General features: G+C 40.4%; 1 protein-coding gene across 1 annotated transcript in view; it reads right to left on the reverse strand.

The window, feature by feature from the left end:
* Positions 1 to 704: 704 nt before the first annotated feature.
* LOC139536010 (sodium- and chloride-dependent GABA transporter 2-like) overlaps positions 705 to 18,092 on the reverse strand; it is a 31,016-nt gene continuing 13,628 nt past the window's right edge. Inside the window, exons 4-15 of the mRNA XM_071336075.1 lie at positions 11,680 to 11,820; positions 10,628 to 10,718; positions 10,264 to 10,396; positions 9,888 to 10,022; positions 9,523 to 9,626; positions 8,903 to 9,027; positions 8,368 to 8,480; positions 8,134 to 8,271; positions 5,595 to 5,697; positions 3,211 to 3,311; positions 2,888 to 3,058; positions 705 to 2,622 (exon numbers count right to left, since the gene is read on the reverse strand). Coding sequence (XP_071192176.1) covers positions 2,506 to 2,622; positions 2,888 to 3,058; positions 3,211 to 3,311; positions 5,595 to 5,697; positions 8,134 to 8,271; positions 8,368 to 8,480; positions 8,903 to 9,027; positions 9,523 to 9,626; positions 9,888 to 10,022; positions 10,264 to 10,396; positions 10,628 to 10,718; positions 11,680 to 11,820 — 1,472 coding nt within the window. The 3' untranslated portion in view covers positions 705 to 2,505. The remainder of the gene's footprint in view (positions 2,623 to 2,887; positions 3,059 to 3,210; positions 3,312 to 5,594; positions 5,698 to 8,133; positions 8,272 to 8,367; positions 8,481 to 8,902; positions 9,028 to 9,522; positions 9,627 to 9,887; positions 10,023 to 10,263; positions 10,397 to 10,627; positions 10,719 to 11,679; positions 11,821 to 18,092) is intronic.

Genomic DNA, 18,092 nt, shown 5'->3' on the forward strand with positions numbered 1-18,092 from the left:
CTGTACTACACAGATTCAACATTAAACACAAATCCATGTCTCAGTCAAATAACCGTCATATCCTTCCATATTTGTGGCCCCTCACGGTTTTCCCTGACCTTACTGTTTTCTCTAACCTTAGCTGTTCTCCCTGACATTAGCTGTTCTCTGAGAGATATAGCAGTGCAGCACTGTTTACACCAAACTCACTCAGCTGAGAAAAGTGTTGTCTTCATCTATCCAGTTGAGGCAACTAATTTTTTTTGCTTAAGTCCACCAGACCAGAAAATATAAAGCATTTCCCTTTGTACTCAAGCAGAGGGCTGGATCAAGGTTGGGGTATGACAGCCTACCCAGGCCAAACCCTAATGACGTAGGGCCAATTGTGCGCCGCCCTATGGGAATCCCAATCACGGACGGTTGTGATACAGCCTGGAATCAAACCAGGGTCTGTAGTGATGCCTCTAGCACTGAGATGCAGTGCCTTAGACCGCTGCACCACTCGGGAGCCCAAAATTCAGGAAGCAAACTGAAATTAAAAAGCTAAAAAGGAGAAGCTATTTATGTCAAACGTTTTTCAATTTTGGGATTTTCCATTTTCAAATCACATCGTGAATTGAGAGTCTTCAATTTGAATTGACCCCAACCCTGGTCTGTGTCACATATTGTAGGCTATATGATACATAGGCCTACATAACACCAGTAAGGAGTAACGATGAACACTATTTTATTTTAAAGTGTTTTATTACATAAAGGTTAATACAAATCTTAAAAAACAGTATTAGTTAAAATAGTTCATTTCCATATTGATACGACATACACTGAGTGTACAAAACATTAGGAACACCTGCTCTTTCCATGACAGACTGACCAGGTGAATCGAGGCCAGTGATGTCACCTGTTAAAAGGGGTGCAACTCAATATTAGGAAGGTGTTCCTAATGTTTTGTACACTGTATATACACAATGTCCAAGGTGTACTTGTTGACTTTCTAAAAATACACACAAATCTTCCACAGCAGAGTATTTTATCGCAAGACCAACAGTTTACCAAGATAGGTTGTGTCTACACTTGACTTCTATCAGAATACGAAGATAGCATGGAAAAGACGGGTCTAGACGCACAAAAGTCGCTTTGTGGTCTGATTGTGTTCCACTTTAGGAGGTGGTCAGGGATGCATTGTTTGCGGATTTCTCCTCAGTCTAGACGCAATAAGGCTACCGAAAGCACATACAGTGGGCGACGTCATCAGCACTACTCCCACAAGTCTCCATAAAACTTGCGTTTTGGGAAAGAGGCACCTGTTCATTATAACGTTGGAGGAAATAAATTCCTAGCATGAGGAACGTGTTTGCTGGACTCAAATGCTTGCCAGCTAGCTAATATTTAGAATAACTTTTTTGTTGTTAGGCTAGTTTATGCTAACCTTTTTGTTAATTCCTTTAGCGTTGCTTGCTAGCTACATATGTTAGCTGGCTAGTTAGCTACAGTAGTTAGCTACTGCCATCAGTGGTTATTCTTGACATATTTTGCCTATTCCACCATTTGTAGAATGCATACTGGCATTTGAATATAGCGTGGGAAAAGGGAATCCGGACACACAGTGGACACGGTAAACAATTAAAATGTTGGTGTAGACGCATGACTCGTTCAGAATTCCATGATCAGAACGCTAAAGCTGCATGAACTGTCAAGTCTAGACACGGCCATATAGACATCAGAAATGGCTTTGGAGTTTACCAGTAGACTGCAATGCATTATCTTTTCGTGACCTTATGCACAGGGGTTTATTACACTATTGTTTATAATTCGATCCTGAGGCTGGTCATTTTGGTTCTTCAAATAAGAATAGTTCATTACAAAGAGTTCATTAAACGTGTACATGACACTGCAACAACATTTCCCCATGGGGACAATAAAGTCAGTAAAGTACAGGATGTAATGTTAATTTCCCCGGTAAAATAAAAAGGTAAATGTCAATGTCTTGGATTGGATTGATTACCTATTGTATACAGTGTATACATACAGATTAGGCCTAGACTTGGACTAAAAAGCATGCTCAATGGAGATTCGCCATTGAAAGTGATTTTTAGCATAGGACTAGGCTTAGTCTGGGAAACTGGTCAACATTTTTTAGGTGATCTAGGTGTATCTTATTTATGAATGGTCTACAACTAATTATTTGAATCATATAAGAAAAATATTTTGCGATGATTTTACACATTATGCTACAAATGTTCAGTTAATACAAAATAAAAAAATATGAACTATTCTGCAATCCAAACACAATACCAATACCTCAAGCACAACTCTGACCAGCTACAACTATATAAAACCCACAAAAACCAAAACCCTTACTAATAAAGTTTCACAAATAGAGTATAATATAATATAAAGGGATGGTTTCCCAGACACAAATTAAGCCTACTCCTGGACTAAAAAGAATGGTAAATAATATTTGGTCCAGGACTAGGCTTAATCTGGGTCTGGGAAACCGGCCCGAAAAGTAATAGCAGAACAGTCAGTCTACAGATTATTGTAGGTCTTCTCATCTTCAGTAACACAGTCCAGAGCATAGAGACCTGCCATCTCCTTCTTCATCATAGGAAGGTCATTTGCTGGCTGACAGACTGTCTGGAGGCGCTGGGGAAGCAAAGAAGTCTCAATATAAGTATAATCAATTTGCTGCAAAAGTATTCTTCAAAATCTCAGAATAGCTCAGAAACTCTATGCTAGAGTTAAAAGGCCCAAATTAAAGGTCCCAGCATTTCTGACCAGATTAATTTGATTTTATTTAGCCTTTTTCATTTAAAAACTTTTGTTTGTACCTCAATTTAACTTACTTGATGCAATCATTCACATTTTTAAATGTCCCAGGGAAAACGTTCCATCATATAATGTCACTGACCTGCCAGAAAGTCCCTTTGGCCTGGTACAGTTTGTAGACCATGGTGATGGGGATGAGAGAGAGGGAGGACATAGCCAGGATCCAGCCTAGCCCATAGGCCCACCACGGGTACACATAGGTGTTGTTGAACTTCAGAGGGCTGTACTTCAGCAGCGAGAATACAAAGGTTACCTTGAAGAGATTTTTTTTTACAGCAATGTTGTTTCATTATTTCTTGACACTGTATTTAAATGGACAGCACGACATTTTGTAAGCATAACTGCTTACAGTTATCAATAAATGAAAGTGAAAGAATTATAATAATGCACTGGTCTTAAACTCACGGTGCCAATAGTTGGAGTAATGTAGAGCCAACAGTACTTCAGCAGGGAGGAGGGCCTGTAGCCAATCATATCCTCAATGTTGTCAAAGAAGCGTTCAGCACCTTGGACAGAGACAGGCATGTGACAGTGACAAAATACTCATGAACAGTCCCTTTAAGGACTTTCAATTACTTTGTATCTTTACAGTGAGAAATATAATCTAGTGAGGAAGCTAGCTTTTCATATGTACACTACCATTCAAAAGTTTTGGGTCAATTTCCTTGTTCCTTGTTTTTGAAAGAAAAGCACACTTTTTGAATATTAAAATATCGTCAAATTGATCAGAAATACAGTGTAGACATTAATGTTGTAAATGACTATTGTAGCTGGAAACGTCAGATTTTTTATGGAATATATACATATGCGTACAGAAGCCCATTATCAGCAACCATCACTCCTGTGTTCCAATAGCACGTTGTGTTAGCTAATCCAAGTTTATCATTTTAAAAGGCTAATTGATCATTCAAAAACCCTTTTGCAATTATGTTAGCACAGCTGAAAACTGTTGTTCTGATTAAAGAAGCAATAAAACTGGCCTTCTTTAGACTAGTTGAGTATCTGGAGCATCAGCATTTGTGGTTTGATTACAGGCTCAAAATGGCCAGAAACAAAGAACTTTCTTCTGAAACTCTTCAGTCTATTCTTGTTCTGAGAAATAAAGGCTATTCCATGCCAGAAATTGCCAAGAAACTGAAGATCTCGTACAACGCTGTGTACTACTCCCTTCACAGAACAGCGCAAACTGTCTCTAACCAGAATAGAAAGAAGAGTGGGAGGCCCCGGTGAAAAACTGAGCAAGAGGACAAGTGCATTAGAGTGTCTAGTTTGAGAAACAGACACCTCACAAGTCCTCAAAACACCAGTCTCAATGTCAACAGTGAAGACGTGACTCCGCGATGCTGGCCTTCTAGGCAGAGTTGCAAAGAAAAAGCCATATGTCAGACTGGCCAATAAAAATAAAAGATTAAGATGGGCAAAAGAACACAAACACTGGACAGAGGAAGATTGGAAAAAAGTGTTATGGACAGACGAATCTAAGTTTGAGGTGTTCGGAACACAAAGAAGATCATTCGTGAGACGCAGAAAAAATGTAAAGATGCTATAGGAGTGCTTGACGCCATCTGTCAAGTGTAACAGTATAACTTTAGTACGTCCCCTCGCCCCGACACGGGCGCGAACCAGGGACCCTCTGCACACATCAACAACTGACACCCACGAAGCGTCGTTACCCATCGCTCCACAAAAGCCGCGGCCCTTGCAGAGCAAGGGGAAACCCTACTTAAGTCTCAGAGCAAGTGACGTAACTGATTGAAATGCTAGTAGCGCGTACCCGCTAACTAGCTAGCCATTTCACATCCGTTACACTCATCCCCCTTTCAACCTCCTCCTTTTCCGCAGCAACCAGTGATCCGGGTCAACAGCATCAATGTAACAGTATAACTTTAAACCGTCCCCTCGCCCCGACACGGGCGCGAACCAGGGACCTTCTGCACACATCAACAACGGTTGCCCACGAAGCATCGTTACCCATCGCGCCACAAAGGCCGCGGCCCTTGCAGAGCAAGGGGAAACCCTACTTAAGTCTCAGAGCAAGTGACGTAACTGATTGAAATGCTAGTAGCGCGTACCCGCTAACTAGCTAGCCATTTCACATCCGTTACACAAGCATGGTGGAGGCAATGTGATGGTCTGGGGGTGCTTTGGTGGTGGTGGTAAAGTGGGAGATTTGTACAGAGTAAAAGGGATCTTGAAAAAGGAAGGCTATCACTCCATTTTGCAACGCCATGCCATAACCTGTGGACGGCACTTAAATTGGAGCCAATTTCCTCCTACAACAGAACAACGACCAAAAGCACAGCTCCAAACTATGCACAAACTATTTAGGGAAGAAGCAGTCAGCTGGTATTCTGTCTATAATGGAGTGGCCAGCACAGTCACCGGATCTCAACCCTATTGAGCTGTTGTGGGAGCAGCTTGAACATATGGTACGTAAGAAGTGCCCATCAAGCCAATCCAACTTGTGGGAGGTGCTTCAGGAAGCATGGGGTGAAATCTCTTCAGATTACCTCAATAAATTGACAACTAGAATGCCAAAGATCTGAAGGCTATAATTGCTGCAAATTGAGGATTCTTTGATGAAAGCAAAGTTTGAAGGACACAATTATTATTTCAATTAAAAATCATTATTTATAACCTTGTCAACACCTTCACTATATTTCCTATTAATTTTGCAACTCATTTCATGCATGTTTTCATGGAAAACAAGGACCTTTCTAAGTGACGCCAAACTTTTGAACAGTAGTGTATGTTTGCCCATGATTACATAGTGTAACGTCTATTCTTACCATATATCCATCCAATACTGAGTGACTGGCATATGGAGAGGAGCAGCAGAGTGGCACCACTGCACACATAATGATCAAACAGCTGGATGATGTAGAGGCCACCCTGTGAGAAAATAAAACTTTAATATAAAGTCAAATCAATGTTTACAGATTTAGTTATTGTAATAACCAACCATAAATGACTTGGATCAAAGTAGCTGAGTAAACTACACTGCATCCATACAGTGCATTCGGAAAGTATTCAGACACCTTGACTTTTTCCACATTTTGTTACGTTACAGCTTTATTCTAAAATTGATTTTAAAAAATTTACTTGTTGAAGCACCTTTGGCAGCAATTACAGCCTTGAGACTTCTCGGTATGACGCTATAAGCTTAGCACACTAGTACTTCTGGAGTTTCACCCATTCTTCTCTGCAGATCCTCTCAAGCTCTGTCAGCTGGGTGGGGAGCGTTACAGCTATTTTCAGGTCTCTCCAGAGATGTTCAATCAGGTTCAAATACGGGCTCTGGCTGGACCACTCAAGGACATTCAGAGACTTGTCCCAAAGCCACTCCTGCGTGGTCTTGGCAATGTGCTTAGGGTCGTTGTCCTGTTGAAAGGTGAACTCTCGCCCCAGTCTGAGGTCCTGAGCACTCTGGAGTAGGTTTTGATCAAGGATATCTCTGTACTTTGCTCCGTTCATCTTTCCCTTGATCCTGACTAGTCTTCCAGTCTCTGCCGCTGAAAAACAATGCTGACAGTGCCACCACCATGCTTCACCGTAGGGATGCTATCAGGTTTCCTCCACGCTTGGCATTCAGGCTAAAGAGTTCAATCTTGGTTTCATCAGACCAGAGAATCTTGTTTCTCATGGTCTGAGAGTCTTTGGGTGCCTTTTGGCAAACTCCAAGCAGGCTGTCATATGCCTTTTACTGACAGGTGTGTGCCTTTCCAAATCATGTCCAATCAATTGAATTTACCACAGTTGGCCTCCAATCAAGTTGTAGAAACATCTCAAGGATGATCAATGAAAACAGGATGCACCTGAGCTCAATTTTGAGTCTCATAGCAAAGGGTCTGAATACTTATCTGTTTTTTATTTGTAATACATTTGCAAAAATGTATAAAAACATGATTTTGCCTTGACATTATGGGCTATTGTGTGTAGATTGACGAGGAAAACATTTTCCAGAAATCAAGGGGTCTGAATACTTTCCAAATGCACTGTATGTCCCCCCATCTTCCAAAACCAAAGTTGCATCCCTGGACACACCTCCGCCACACCTTCATTTCTTTGATCACCCCGAATGAATAGCACGACTACGCAGAGAGAAAAGTGCATACAGGGAATTATGTTCCAATTATGCGTGCATGCTTAACTCAGGTACACAGTAAGGTGGGGGTTCTGACCTACGTTCTTTACCATCCCACTGGGCACACACTGGTTGAGTCAACGTTATTTCCACGTAATTTCATTGAATAGACATTGAATTGACGTCTGTGCCCAGTGGGGTCGTTTTGGACCTGTATATATGGATAGAGTGGAGTTTACTCAGCTAGGATCAGAGCTGATACATGCGACCACTAATTAACAACTATACTGAGTGTTGGTCACATTTTTCATGAGCTGAAATAAAATATAAATAAAATACCAGAAATGTTCCATTCGCACAAAAAGTACATTTTTTATTTAACTATTCCTCTCAAATGTTGTGCACAAATTTGTTTACATCCCTGTTAGTGAGAATTTCTCCTTTGCCAAGATAATCCATTAAACAGCATGATCATTACACAGGTACACCTTGTGCTGGGGGACAATAAAAGGCGACTAAAATGTGCAGTTTTTTCACACAACACAATGCCACAGATGTCTCAAGCTGAGGGAGTGTGCAATTGGCATGCTGACTGCAGGAATGTTGCCAGAGAACTTAATCTTAATTTGTCTACCATAAGCCGCCTCCAACTTAGTTTTAGAGAATTTGGCAGTACATCCAACCGGCCACACAACCACGTGTAACTACGCCAGCCCAGGACCTATACATCTGGCTTCTTCACATGTGGGATCATCTGAGGAGGGGGGATGCTGATGAGTACTTATGTCTGTAATAAAGCCCTTTTGTTGGGAAAAACTCATTCTGATTGGCTGGCCTGGTTCCCCAGTGAGTGGACCTGGCTCCCAAGTTGGTGGGCCTATGCCCTCACAGGCCCACCCATGGCTGTTCCCCTGCACAGTCATGTGAAATCCATAGATAAGGGCCTAATGAATTCATTTAAATTGACAGATTTTCTTCTATAAACTAACTTAGTAAAATCTTTGAAATTTTTGCATGTTGCGTTTATATTTTTGTTCGGTATATTTTATGGTTTAGTTTTTGAAAAAGTGCTGCTTAGATCCAACCTTTCATTGCCATTCTTTTGAAGTTACTTCACTTACCTCACTATAACACTTCACAATTCATGTTCCTGATATTAAGTGTTCAGTTTTAGAAAACCACCTCTACCTGTGGTCATACAGCAACAACAGTTTGAGAGCTGGTGTGCAGCGAAGACCTCTCACCTCTGTGATCATGATAAGTCCAACCAGGTAGCAGCAGCAGCAGATGAGCAGCAGCAGAAGCTCCCTCCGGTAGCCCTTTCTGATGAGGTTGGGGTAGAAGTCCGTTACCGAGGTCATAAGGCTCTCAAGGGCGACAAACTGGGGAAAATGAGAGAGAGGGCAAGGTACATAGGAGGGAAAGGTAAAGGGAGGGACACAACAGGGACAGGACACCCAGGTGTGTTGAGCTCTAACCTGGCTATCCACTCCCAACAGGATGATCATGGTGAAGAAGCAGACAGCCCAGAACTGAGGGCAGGGGAGCAAGGACACTGCCTGAGGGTACACTATGAAGACCAGGCCAGGACCTTCAGCAGCACAACAATGAAAAAGTTACAGAATATATGTACCCAAATGCAATCTGATTGAATTAATTTAACGAGACATTCAGTTATGCATGTCAAAAAAGTAGATTTCATGAGCTGAGACAGTGCTTCTACCAGACAAGGTATAGATGCAGACAAAATGAAGTTCAGATGAAAGGTGAAGTAGGCGCAGGTCTCACTAACTAAAGAAGATGGGCCAGCTCTCTCTGATGATTAAAGTGCAGACTGAGGACAAGATAGAATATCAGATACTGTTTGTCTTGAACATAATTTTTCTATCTCAGCATTCCGCTCTCTCAGCCATCCACAATGCCTAGCAATTATGTTGTCAGACAGTACTTGGGGTGATCAGTAGGATAATAGGGAGTCATACCATTGTAGATTGATGTCCTTTAAAGACTCACCTGACTCAGCAACCACAGAGATGTCCACACCCTGTTCCCCAGCCATATAACCCAGTATGGAGAAAATGGCGAAACCAGACACGAAGCTGGTCCCACTGTTCAACAAGCACAGGTAGAAGGAATCTCTGCAAGGCACAAAACAAGTTTAACGTATAAATACACCTTCCTCTTTCACATACACTGTTGGCAAGGGTCTAATAAGATTTAAATACATGTTATTAACATTCAGGGCGATTGAGGTAATGTGTCATGAAACCTCCTGGCATAGGTGAATAAGCAAACTGTTATTATATGCTCTGAAGAGATCTTGACCTGCAGTGTTTGCCAGATGAAACCCTGAAGGCAGCTTGCTGTTGAAACGTTATTAAGTGATAAAAAGAAATGCGTCAGAGCCATGACAGTGTGTGGTTTTTCTTTTCTATGCGTTCTACTTCTCCAGCCTGCACCTCACCTAACCAGATGTGCTTTTTCCTGTCTCCAGACTGACTGACTGACTGAAGAGATCTTGTGACCATAGATCCTCCTGGTACTGCTAAATAAGCAAACTATGTGAGATCTTCAATGTGCCAAATTAGTACCTCCAATTTTTTATCAAACCCACACACTATTTGAAGCCTCACTTGTAGCAGTTGTTGTTGTATTTGTTGTAGCTTCCAAGAGAGGTCAGGTAGCCCAGGCATATGGCGTAAGAATAGAATATCTGGGTTCCTGCATCCATCCAAACCTTATTGACGAACAAACAGACAAAGAAGAGTTAAACTGAAGTCATAAACTGAATATGTTTAAGTAGCACAAGGGAAATGTATATCAGTAAGATGCGAGACTAAACAAGGACTTAGAGGGCCGGTTTCCTGGACACCAATTAAGCATACTCCTGGACTAAGGATGTTCAATGGAAATACTAAATTTGAAGTGTTTTTTTTGTTGTTGTCCAGGACTAATCTTAATCTGTGTCTGGGAAATTTGCCCATACTACAGATAATACCTGTGGATCAGCTAGGCGTGTAACATTGGGATACAAGTAGTAGAATATGCCATCTTTAGCTCCTGGAAGGGTCACTCCTCGGACAAATAGCACCGCTAGCATTACATAGGGGAAGGTGGCCGTGAAGTAGGCTGCCTATAAATTAGTAGTACAGGATTAGTAGAATACAGAAAACACAATATAGCCAAGCATACTGGTATCACCATACCAACTATGGGCCCATCATTGCACCAAGTAACTTTAAAGCTACATCAAATAGCTGTCCCTCTGTTTATTTTATGTTTGTTTTGTTACCTCTGAATTCAAGATTGATTGAGATTGGAATGATGCACAATTATGAAACTACTGTCTGACTAATATATGAAATCAAAATCACCTTCCCTGTAGACCTAACTCCTTTCCAGATACAGAAGTAGCAGATGGCCCAGGACAGCAGAAGACACAGAGCCAGCTCCCATCTAATGCCTCCCAATGACTCAATTCCATCTGACATTCTCAGCACTCGCCGGCTATAAGGAGAAATAGTTGACACAGCAATACATTTGATCACCAAAATAAAATATATTGTATGTAAATGTATTGTAGTCTATTGTATGCTTATAAGAATTATTTCACAATTACAATAGTTCCTTTTAAGAAATAAGACAATAGTATCTGATTAATTTCTAATTTGAGGAGTCAAGAATCTAATCACGAACGATGCAGTGGGGTTAAAAACACAGCATTTATTATAGACTTACTGCCAAAACTCCACAACAGAAGATGACACATTCAGGAGTGGAACAGTCCAATTGGTGCTGGCATTCTTGGTGCCAAATGTCACACAAAAATCTGAAATACATTCAAGTCTAGTTGAAACAGGTTATTAAGTTGACAGCTTCAAGTGGATATGCAACCTAATAGACAGATTCTCTTAATGTAATTGACTCAAAAGCAATATGAACCCTTAAAATGTTAAACGCTATTTCTTTCATTCTGAGAAAATGTTTTAAAGAGGTCCGATGACAAGGTAAACACTTTGATGTGTGTGTGTGTGGGTGTGTGTGTGTGTGTGTGTGTGGGGGGGGGGGGGGGGGGGGATAGAAGATACCAGACAGCTCCTCTCCCCCATTATTCTCACTGTCTTCAGTATTTGTGCAAACTGTCAGAAGATGTTCACGTGAACACACTGATTGCTCATGATCTCCCCTCACTGAACTACCATGCCTGCAAGCAGTTCGAATTTTTTGTTGTTGATAAGAGTCGTTGAATTTCAGTGATGGATGTTACTTGTTAGCAGCACTCTGTGCTTCATTATTGTGGCGGCAGGTAGCCTAGTGGTTAGAGCGTTGGGCCAGTTGCTAGATCGAATCCCCGAGCTGACAAGGTTAAAATCTGTCTTTCTGCCCCTGAACAAGGCAGTTAACCCACTCTTCCTAGGCCGTCATTGTAAATAATAATTTGTTCTTAACTGACTTGCCTAGTTAAGTAAAGGTTCAATTTAAAAAAAGAGAAAATAACTAGGCTACAGAGGTAGTTGCTCCTATAAAGATTATCGCAACCCAGCAGCCTCTAATACACCGTTTGATAAAACTGCCACCAAGTCAGGGGATTTGACCATTTGGGGACCTGTTACATTTCTGTTTTTAATTTCAAGAAATTATTAAATAGATATAGGCCATATAAAGTTGTGTTAAAAATCCGCCAGTGGGGACCCCTCAGGCAGCTGGGGGTCTGTTTCAGTGGAAACATATGAAACATAGCAGTCCTCCTCTGCACCAAATTTCAGTCAAGTCAACAATATTGTAAATACCTGTGTTCCAAGCATTGTTGCAGTTAGCCCATGGTAGGTCAGCAGTGAAGGATGAGAACAGGTAGAGGAAAGCCCACACCAGAATCACTATGTAGGTCATACATCCATATATAGTGATCACCTGGGCGGCATAGCCCATTCCTGATGAAGACAAGCAAAACATAGCAACATGCTCATAAAAAACTAACACGATTTTTCAATTTACTTTCACTGCAGTTGATTCCCAATGACAGTAGCCCCAAAGGCCTGTCCGGCACATAATTGAGTCTTGTCACCTTACTGTCCAAATGCATTGTGTGCAGCCGGCAAAACGTTCATATCCTTCGTGGACCGGTTAGTACCTAAAACATCAGGCGGCATAGGCTTCAATTTCTGTAACTTTATTTTGTACTTCCTAACAGGTTATAGTTATACGCGTGCCGCGATCAATCAGTTAGCACATCGGATATTTCCGAGTTTCCTAGTTCCGACTTGCACTTGAACTACAGCCAGGGCATTTTCGTCAGTTCGTGCACACATTTTTTCTCTCCAGGCAAGCCAAAGCATCGTCACTGGTTATCTGGCTTTATACAACGGGTGGGTCTAATCCTAAAACCGCATTCCAGACGGTGTCTATTTAATGGAAGCCTCTCAAATGTAATCCAGTTAGAATCAGGAATTCCCCAGGGTAGCTGTTTAGGCCCCTTGCTTTTTTATTAATTTTTACTAACAACATGCCACTGACTTTGAGTAAAGCCAGAGTGTCTATGTATGCGGAATGACTCAACACTATACACGTCAGCTACTACAGCGACTGAAATGACTGGAACACTCAACAAAGAGCTGCAGTTAGTTTCAGAGTGGGTGGCAAGGAATAAATTAGCACAAAATATTTCTAAAACTAAAAGTATTGTATTTGGAACAAAACACTCACTAAACCCAAACCTCAACTAAATCTTGTAATAAATCATGTGGAAATTGAGCAAGTTGAGATGACTAAACTGCTTGGAGTAACCATAGATTGTAAACTGTCATGGTCAAAACATATTGATGCAGTAGTAGCTAAGATGGGGAGAAGTTTGTCTATAATAAAGCGATGCTCTAAGGCAGGTCCTACAGGCAATAGTTTTGTCGCACCTTAACTACTGTTCAGTCGTGTGGTCAGGTGCCACAAAAAAGGACTTAGGAAAATTGCAATTGGCTCAGAACAGGGCAGCATTGCTGGCCCTTGGATGTACACAGAGCGCTAATATTAATATTATGCATGTCAAGCTCTCCTGGCTGAAAGTGGAGGAGAGATTGACTTCATCACTACTTTTATTTATGAGAGGTATTGACATGTTGAATGCACTGAGGTGTCTGTCTAAACTACTGGCACACAGTTCAGACACCCATGCATACCCCACAAGACATGCCACAAGAGGTCTCTTCACAGTCCCCAAGTCCAGAACAGACTATGGGAGGCACACATTACTACATAGAGCCATGACGACATGGAACTCTATTTCGCACCAAGTAACTGACGCAAGCAGCAAAATTTGATTTAAAAAACAGATAAAAAAACACCTTATGGAACAGCGGGGACACACACACACACACACAGACACAATAACATACGCACTATACATACACATAGATTTAGTACTGTAGATATGTGGTAGTGGTGGAGTAGGGGCCTGAGGGCACACAGTGTGTTGCGAAATCTGTGAATGTATTGTAATGTTTTAAAATGGTATAAACTGCCTTAATTTTGTTGGTCCCCAGGAAGAGTAGCTGCTGCATTGGTAGCAGCTAATGCGGATCCATAATAAATACAAATACATGTTACCACCAGCTAAATCTGTTCCATTTGACTACACAATCCACTGTCTCATCAGCCCACCCAGGCAATTTATTAACTTGATTTCCACCATAAAAAGCATCTAGACATTATTGCACATTCCTTTTAGACTAACATTTCGTTTTCAAAAGCAGAAATGTGTATAAGCCTTGCTGTCTGTCGCCAACATTTGCAGCATTGTTTCAATATTCAAATTCGATCTCCAGATGTCCCAGGCCATAGTAATGAACAGGCTCAGGGTGTAACGGATTACATGTAATCCGTTACATGTAAGGGATTACCAAAAAGAAACGGTAACTGTAATCCATTACGTTACCAGCAAAAATATTGTAATCAGATTACAGATACTTTTGAAAAACTAGACGATTACTTGGAGGATTACTTTTAAATCCAGAAAGGATGTTTGTGCAAAAAAATATGACACTTCTCTGTTTTCTCAATGACATTCAAATCAGCAGTGAAAAAAGGCACACGTTTGTTTGTTCCACCTGAGTGAGTCTGACCACTATGATGACACACCAAATGTGTTTGATGGATCACGGGAAAAGAGCAGGAATAGGCTTTTTTAGGCTACAGTCCAAGCTATGTCTTCCAATGGTGCGACTGCTGTCAGCATCCAAAGATTATCCAACTTGAGTAAACGCTTGGAAGTAAGGATGACAGCAGTGGTGAAGTCTACTGCAATACGGATATCACTTATTATTGATATCTACATAGCGCATTGATGTGAATCACACTGCTGCTCTCTCATTTAGCTATTTGAGCCTTACGGATTGTGGTTGTTGTGGATGGCTGTTCACAAATCTAAATGTGTATTTGAACCCAGAAACTGTTTAACCTTTTCTCAATATAGGGGATGCTGTTTCAACATTAGCATTTATCGTCTCCAAATTAAACTGCCTCATACTCAATTCTTGCTCGTACAATATGCATATTATAGTTATTATTGGATAGAAAACACTCTCTAGTTTCTATAGCCGTTTGAATTATGTCTCTGAGTGAAACAGAACCCATTCTACAGCACTTTTCCTGATATGGAGTGAGATTTCAGACATTTTGGCCTCTGGTCCCAGGTCAGTTTTAAAGTCCCTGTAAATCCTATGAGGATACAAACACTGCCCATGCCTTCCTCTAGATGTCAGTAAGAGGTGACAATTTGAATGGAGTCGATTGCGCAATCAGGGCCAGTATAAAACAGAAAAGACCGGATGTACCGTTCTTTTCCCGCTGCGCCTCACGCAAGATGGACGTCGGACTCTCTCTCTTTCCAAGCGTTGGTTTAGCCACTTATATATCGCCGGTCATGTTTTTACTCGTTATAGGTGTTAAAAACATCATAAGGTAGTTAATTTAAACCGTTTTATAGCAATTTATATCCGTTTAGTGCGATTTTGAGGCATTGCTTTGTGATGCACATTGAAGCACCGGGCACGTTTCGGGGTCCCGGTCGAACGTTAGTGGGCATTTCGACGGACAAGAGGACAGCTTTCGACCAAAAGAAGATTAGACCCAAGAAAGGATACATTGCCCAAGATACTGATGGAAGAACAGCTCACAGTAAGAACTATTTATGATGATAAATCGCTGTTCTGTTGAAAAATTTTAAACGCATATGTCGCCATTTTGTTATGTGTAGCTTTGCTTGGCGGACCCGGTATTGCACAGTAAGGATAATTTTACAAATTTAAGTCAGCGATTGCATTAAGAACTAATTTGTCTTTCGATTCCTGTCAACCCTGTATTTTTTAGTCAAGTTTATGATTAGCTATCGATTAGACTAGATCACTCTCAAATATAGCGCCCGACATTTTCAGGGCAGTTTTGCTAGTATTCTCATTGTATAACCACGTTTTTTTGTGGCTAAATATGCACATTTTCGAACAAACTCTATATGTATTTTGTAATATGATGTTACAGGAGTGTCATCGGAAGAATTCTGAGAAGGTTAGTGAAAAAATTCATATATTTTGGTGATCATAACGTTATCGCTCCCCTTGCCTTTGATTCATGCTGGGGTAACGTTTGCACATGTGGTATGCTAATATAACGATTTATTGTGTTTTCGCTGTAAAACGCTTAGAAAATCTGAAATATTGTCTGAATTCACAAGATCTGTGTCTTTCCATTGCTATGCTTTGTCTATTTTTATGAAATGTTTTATGATGAGTAAATTGGTAATACACGTTGCTCTCTGTATTTATTCTAGTCGAGTTGTGATGGTGGGTGCAATTGTAAACTATGATTTCTACCTGAAATATGCACATTTTTCTAACAAAAACTATCCTATACAATAAATATGTTATCAGACTGCCATCTGATGAGGTTTTTTCTTGGTTAGTGGCTATCAATATCTTTATTTGGCCGAATTGGTGATAGCTACTGGTGTAGAGAAAAAATGGTGGACAAAGAAAAATGGTGTATTTTGCTAACGTGGTTAGCTAATAGATTTACATATTGTGTCTTCCCTGTAAAACATTTTAAAAATCAGAAATGATTGCTGGATTCACAAGAAGTGGATCTTTCATCTGGTATCTTGGACTTGTGATTGAATGATATTTAGATGCTACTATTTACTTGTGACGCTATGCTAGCTATGCTATTCAGCTTTTTTACTGGTGGGGGGTGGGGGGTGCTCCCGGATCCGGGTTTCTGACTCGTTAGAAGTTAACTTCTCTAGGGTAGGTGGCAGCATTCGGAATTTTGGATGAAAAGCATGCCCAAATTAAACTGCCAGCTACTCATCCCCAGAAGATAAGATATTCATATTATTAGTATATTTGGATAGAAAACACTCTGAAGTTTCTAAAACTGTTTGAATCATGTCTGTGAGTATAACAGAACTTATTTAGCATGCGAAACCCCGAGGACAAACCATTCAGATTCTTTTTTTTTAGGTGACTCTCTTTTCAATGAGGTTTCATTGGGAAACCAGATTTCTAAGGGACCTGCTTGCAGTTCCTACCGCTTCCACTGGATGTCAACAGTCTTTAGAAATTGGTTGAGGTTATTCCTTTGTGTAATGAAGAAGTACGGCCATCTTGAAGGAGGGTCACTTGAAGTGTCCTGTTTGTTAGAGGCGCGAGACCAGAAAGCTAGCTACAGTTGGTTTTAATCCTGTATTGAACACAGATCATCCCGTCTTCAATTTTATCGATTATTTACGTAAAAAAATACCTAAAGTTGTATTACAAAAGTAGTTTGACATTTTTTGGCAAAGTTTACAGGTAACTTTTGAGATATTTTGTAGTCATGTTTGAGCAAGTTGGAACCAGTGTTTTTCTGGATCAAACGCGCCAAATAAATGGACATTTTGGATATATATCGACGGAATTAATCAAACAAAATAACCATTTGTGATGTTTATGGGACATATTGGAGTGCCAACAACAGAAGCTCGTCAAAGGTAAGGCATGAATTATATTTTTATTTCTGCGTTTTGTGTCGCGCCTGCAGGGTTGAAATATGCTTCTCTGTCTTTGTTTACTATTGTGCTATCCTCAGATAATAGCATCGTTTGCTTTCGCCGAAAAGCCTATTTGAATTCTGACATGTTGGCTGGATTCACAACCAGTGTAGCTTTAATTTGGTATCTTTCATGTGTGATTTAATGAAAGTTTGATTTTTATAGTAATTTTCATAGTAATTCATTTGAATTTGGCGCTCTGCATTTTCTCAGGCTTTTTGCCAAGTGAGACAGTAGCGTCCCGCCTAAACTCAGATTTTTGGATATAAATATTAACTTTACCGAACAAAACATACATGTATTTTTTAACATGAAGTCCTATGAGTGTCATCTGATGAAGATCATCAAAGGTTAGTGATTAATTATATCTCTATTTCTGCTTTTTGTTACTCCTCTCTTTGGCTGGAAAAATGGCTGTCTTTTTCGGTGACTTGGCTCTAACCTAACATAATCGTTTGGTGTGCTTTTGTCGTAAAACCTTTTTGAAATCGGACACTTTGGCTGGATTTACAACAAGTGTAGCTTTAAAATGTTGTAAAATACTTGCATGTTTGAGGAATTGAAATTATGGGATTTCTGTTGTTTTGAATTTGGCGCCCTACAGTTTCACTGGCTGTTGACGAGGTGGGACGCTACCGTCCCACATACCCTAGAGAAGTTAATTCAAGAAGTTAAAACTGTCCTATCAATCATTGTTTTTGAAACCAGTGGATAGCCAGTGAAAAATGCGCTCTTGCAACAGCTGCATAGTGTGGATCCCAGCCTATGGAATAAAAGTGGGGCTAATTCATGAAGATAAAAAAATAAAATGCATTGGCCTAATGGACACATGCTCAAACTCGCACACATTTCAGAGACTCAAAGGGTCAATCTATAGTTGCTACGTCCATTTTTTGACTTGTAAATTATATATATTAATGTAAAGATATAATTTAATCATATTATTGTATAAGGCAGAAAGTGATGGGTTAGAAGAAGCCTACATCACCAACCAATAAAGTAAAATTGAACATCCATATATGGCCAGCTATTTAAACTTTAACATTGATTTATCCTGCAATAGATGTCGTTCAATTGGTAACATACATGTGTCTTCTTCTAATGCCTCTTTAGGTGAAAGTAATCTAAAAG

The sequence above is a fragment of the Salvelinus alpinus genome, chromosome 12 (genome assembly GCF_045679555.1).
Source record: "Salvelinus alpinus chromosome 12, SLU_Salpinus.1, whole genome shotgun sequence".
NCBI classification, from domain to species: Eukaryota; Metazoa; Chordata; class Actinopteri; order Salmoniformes; family Salmonidae; genus Salvelinus; species Salvelinus alpinus.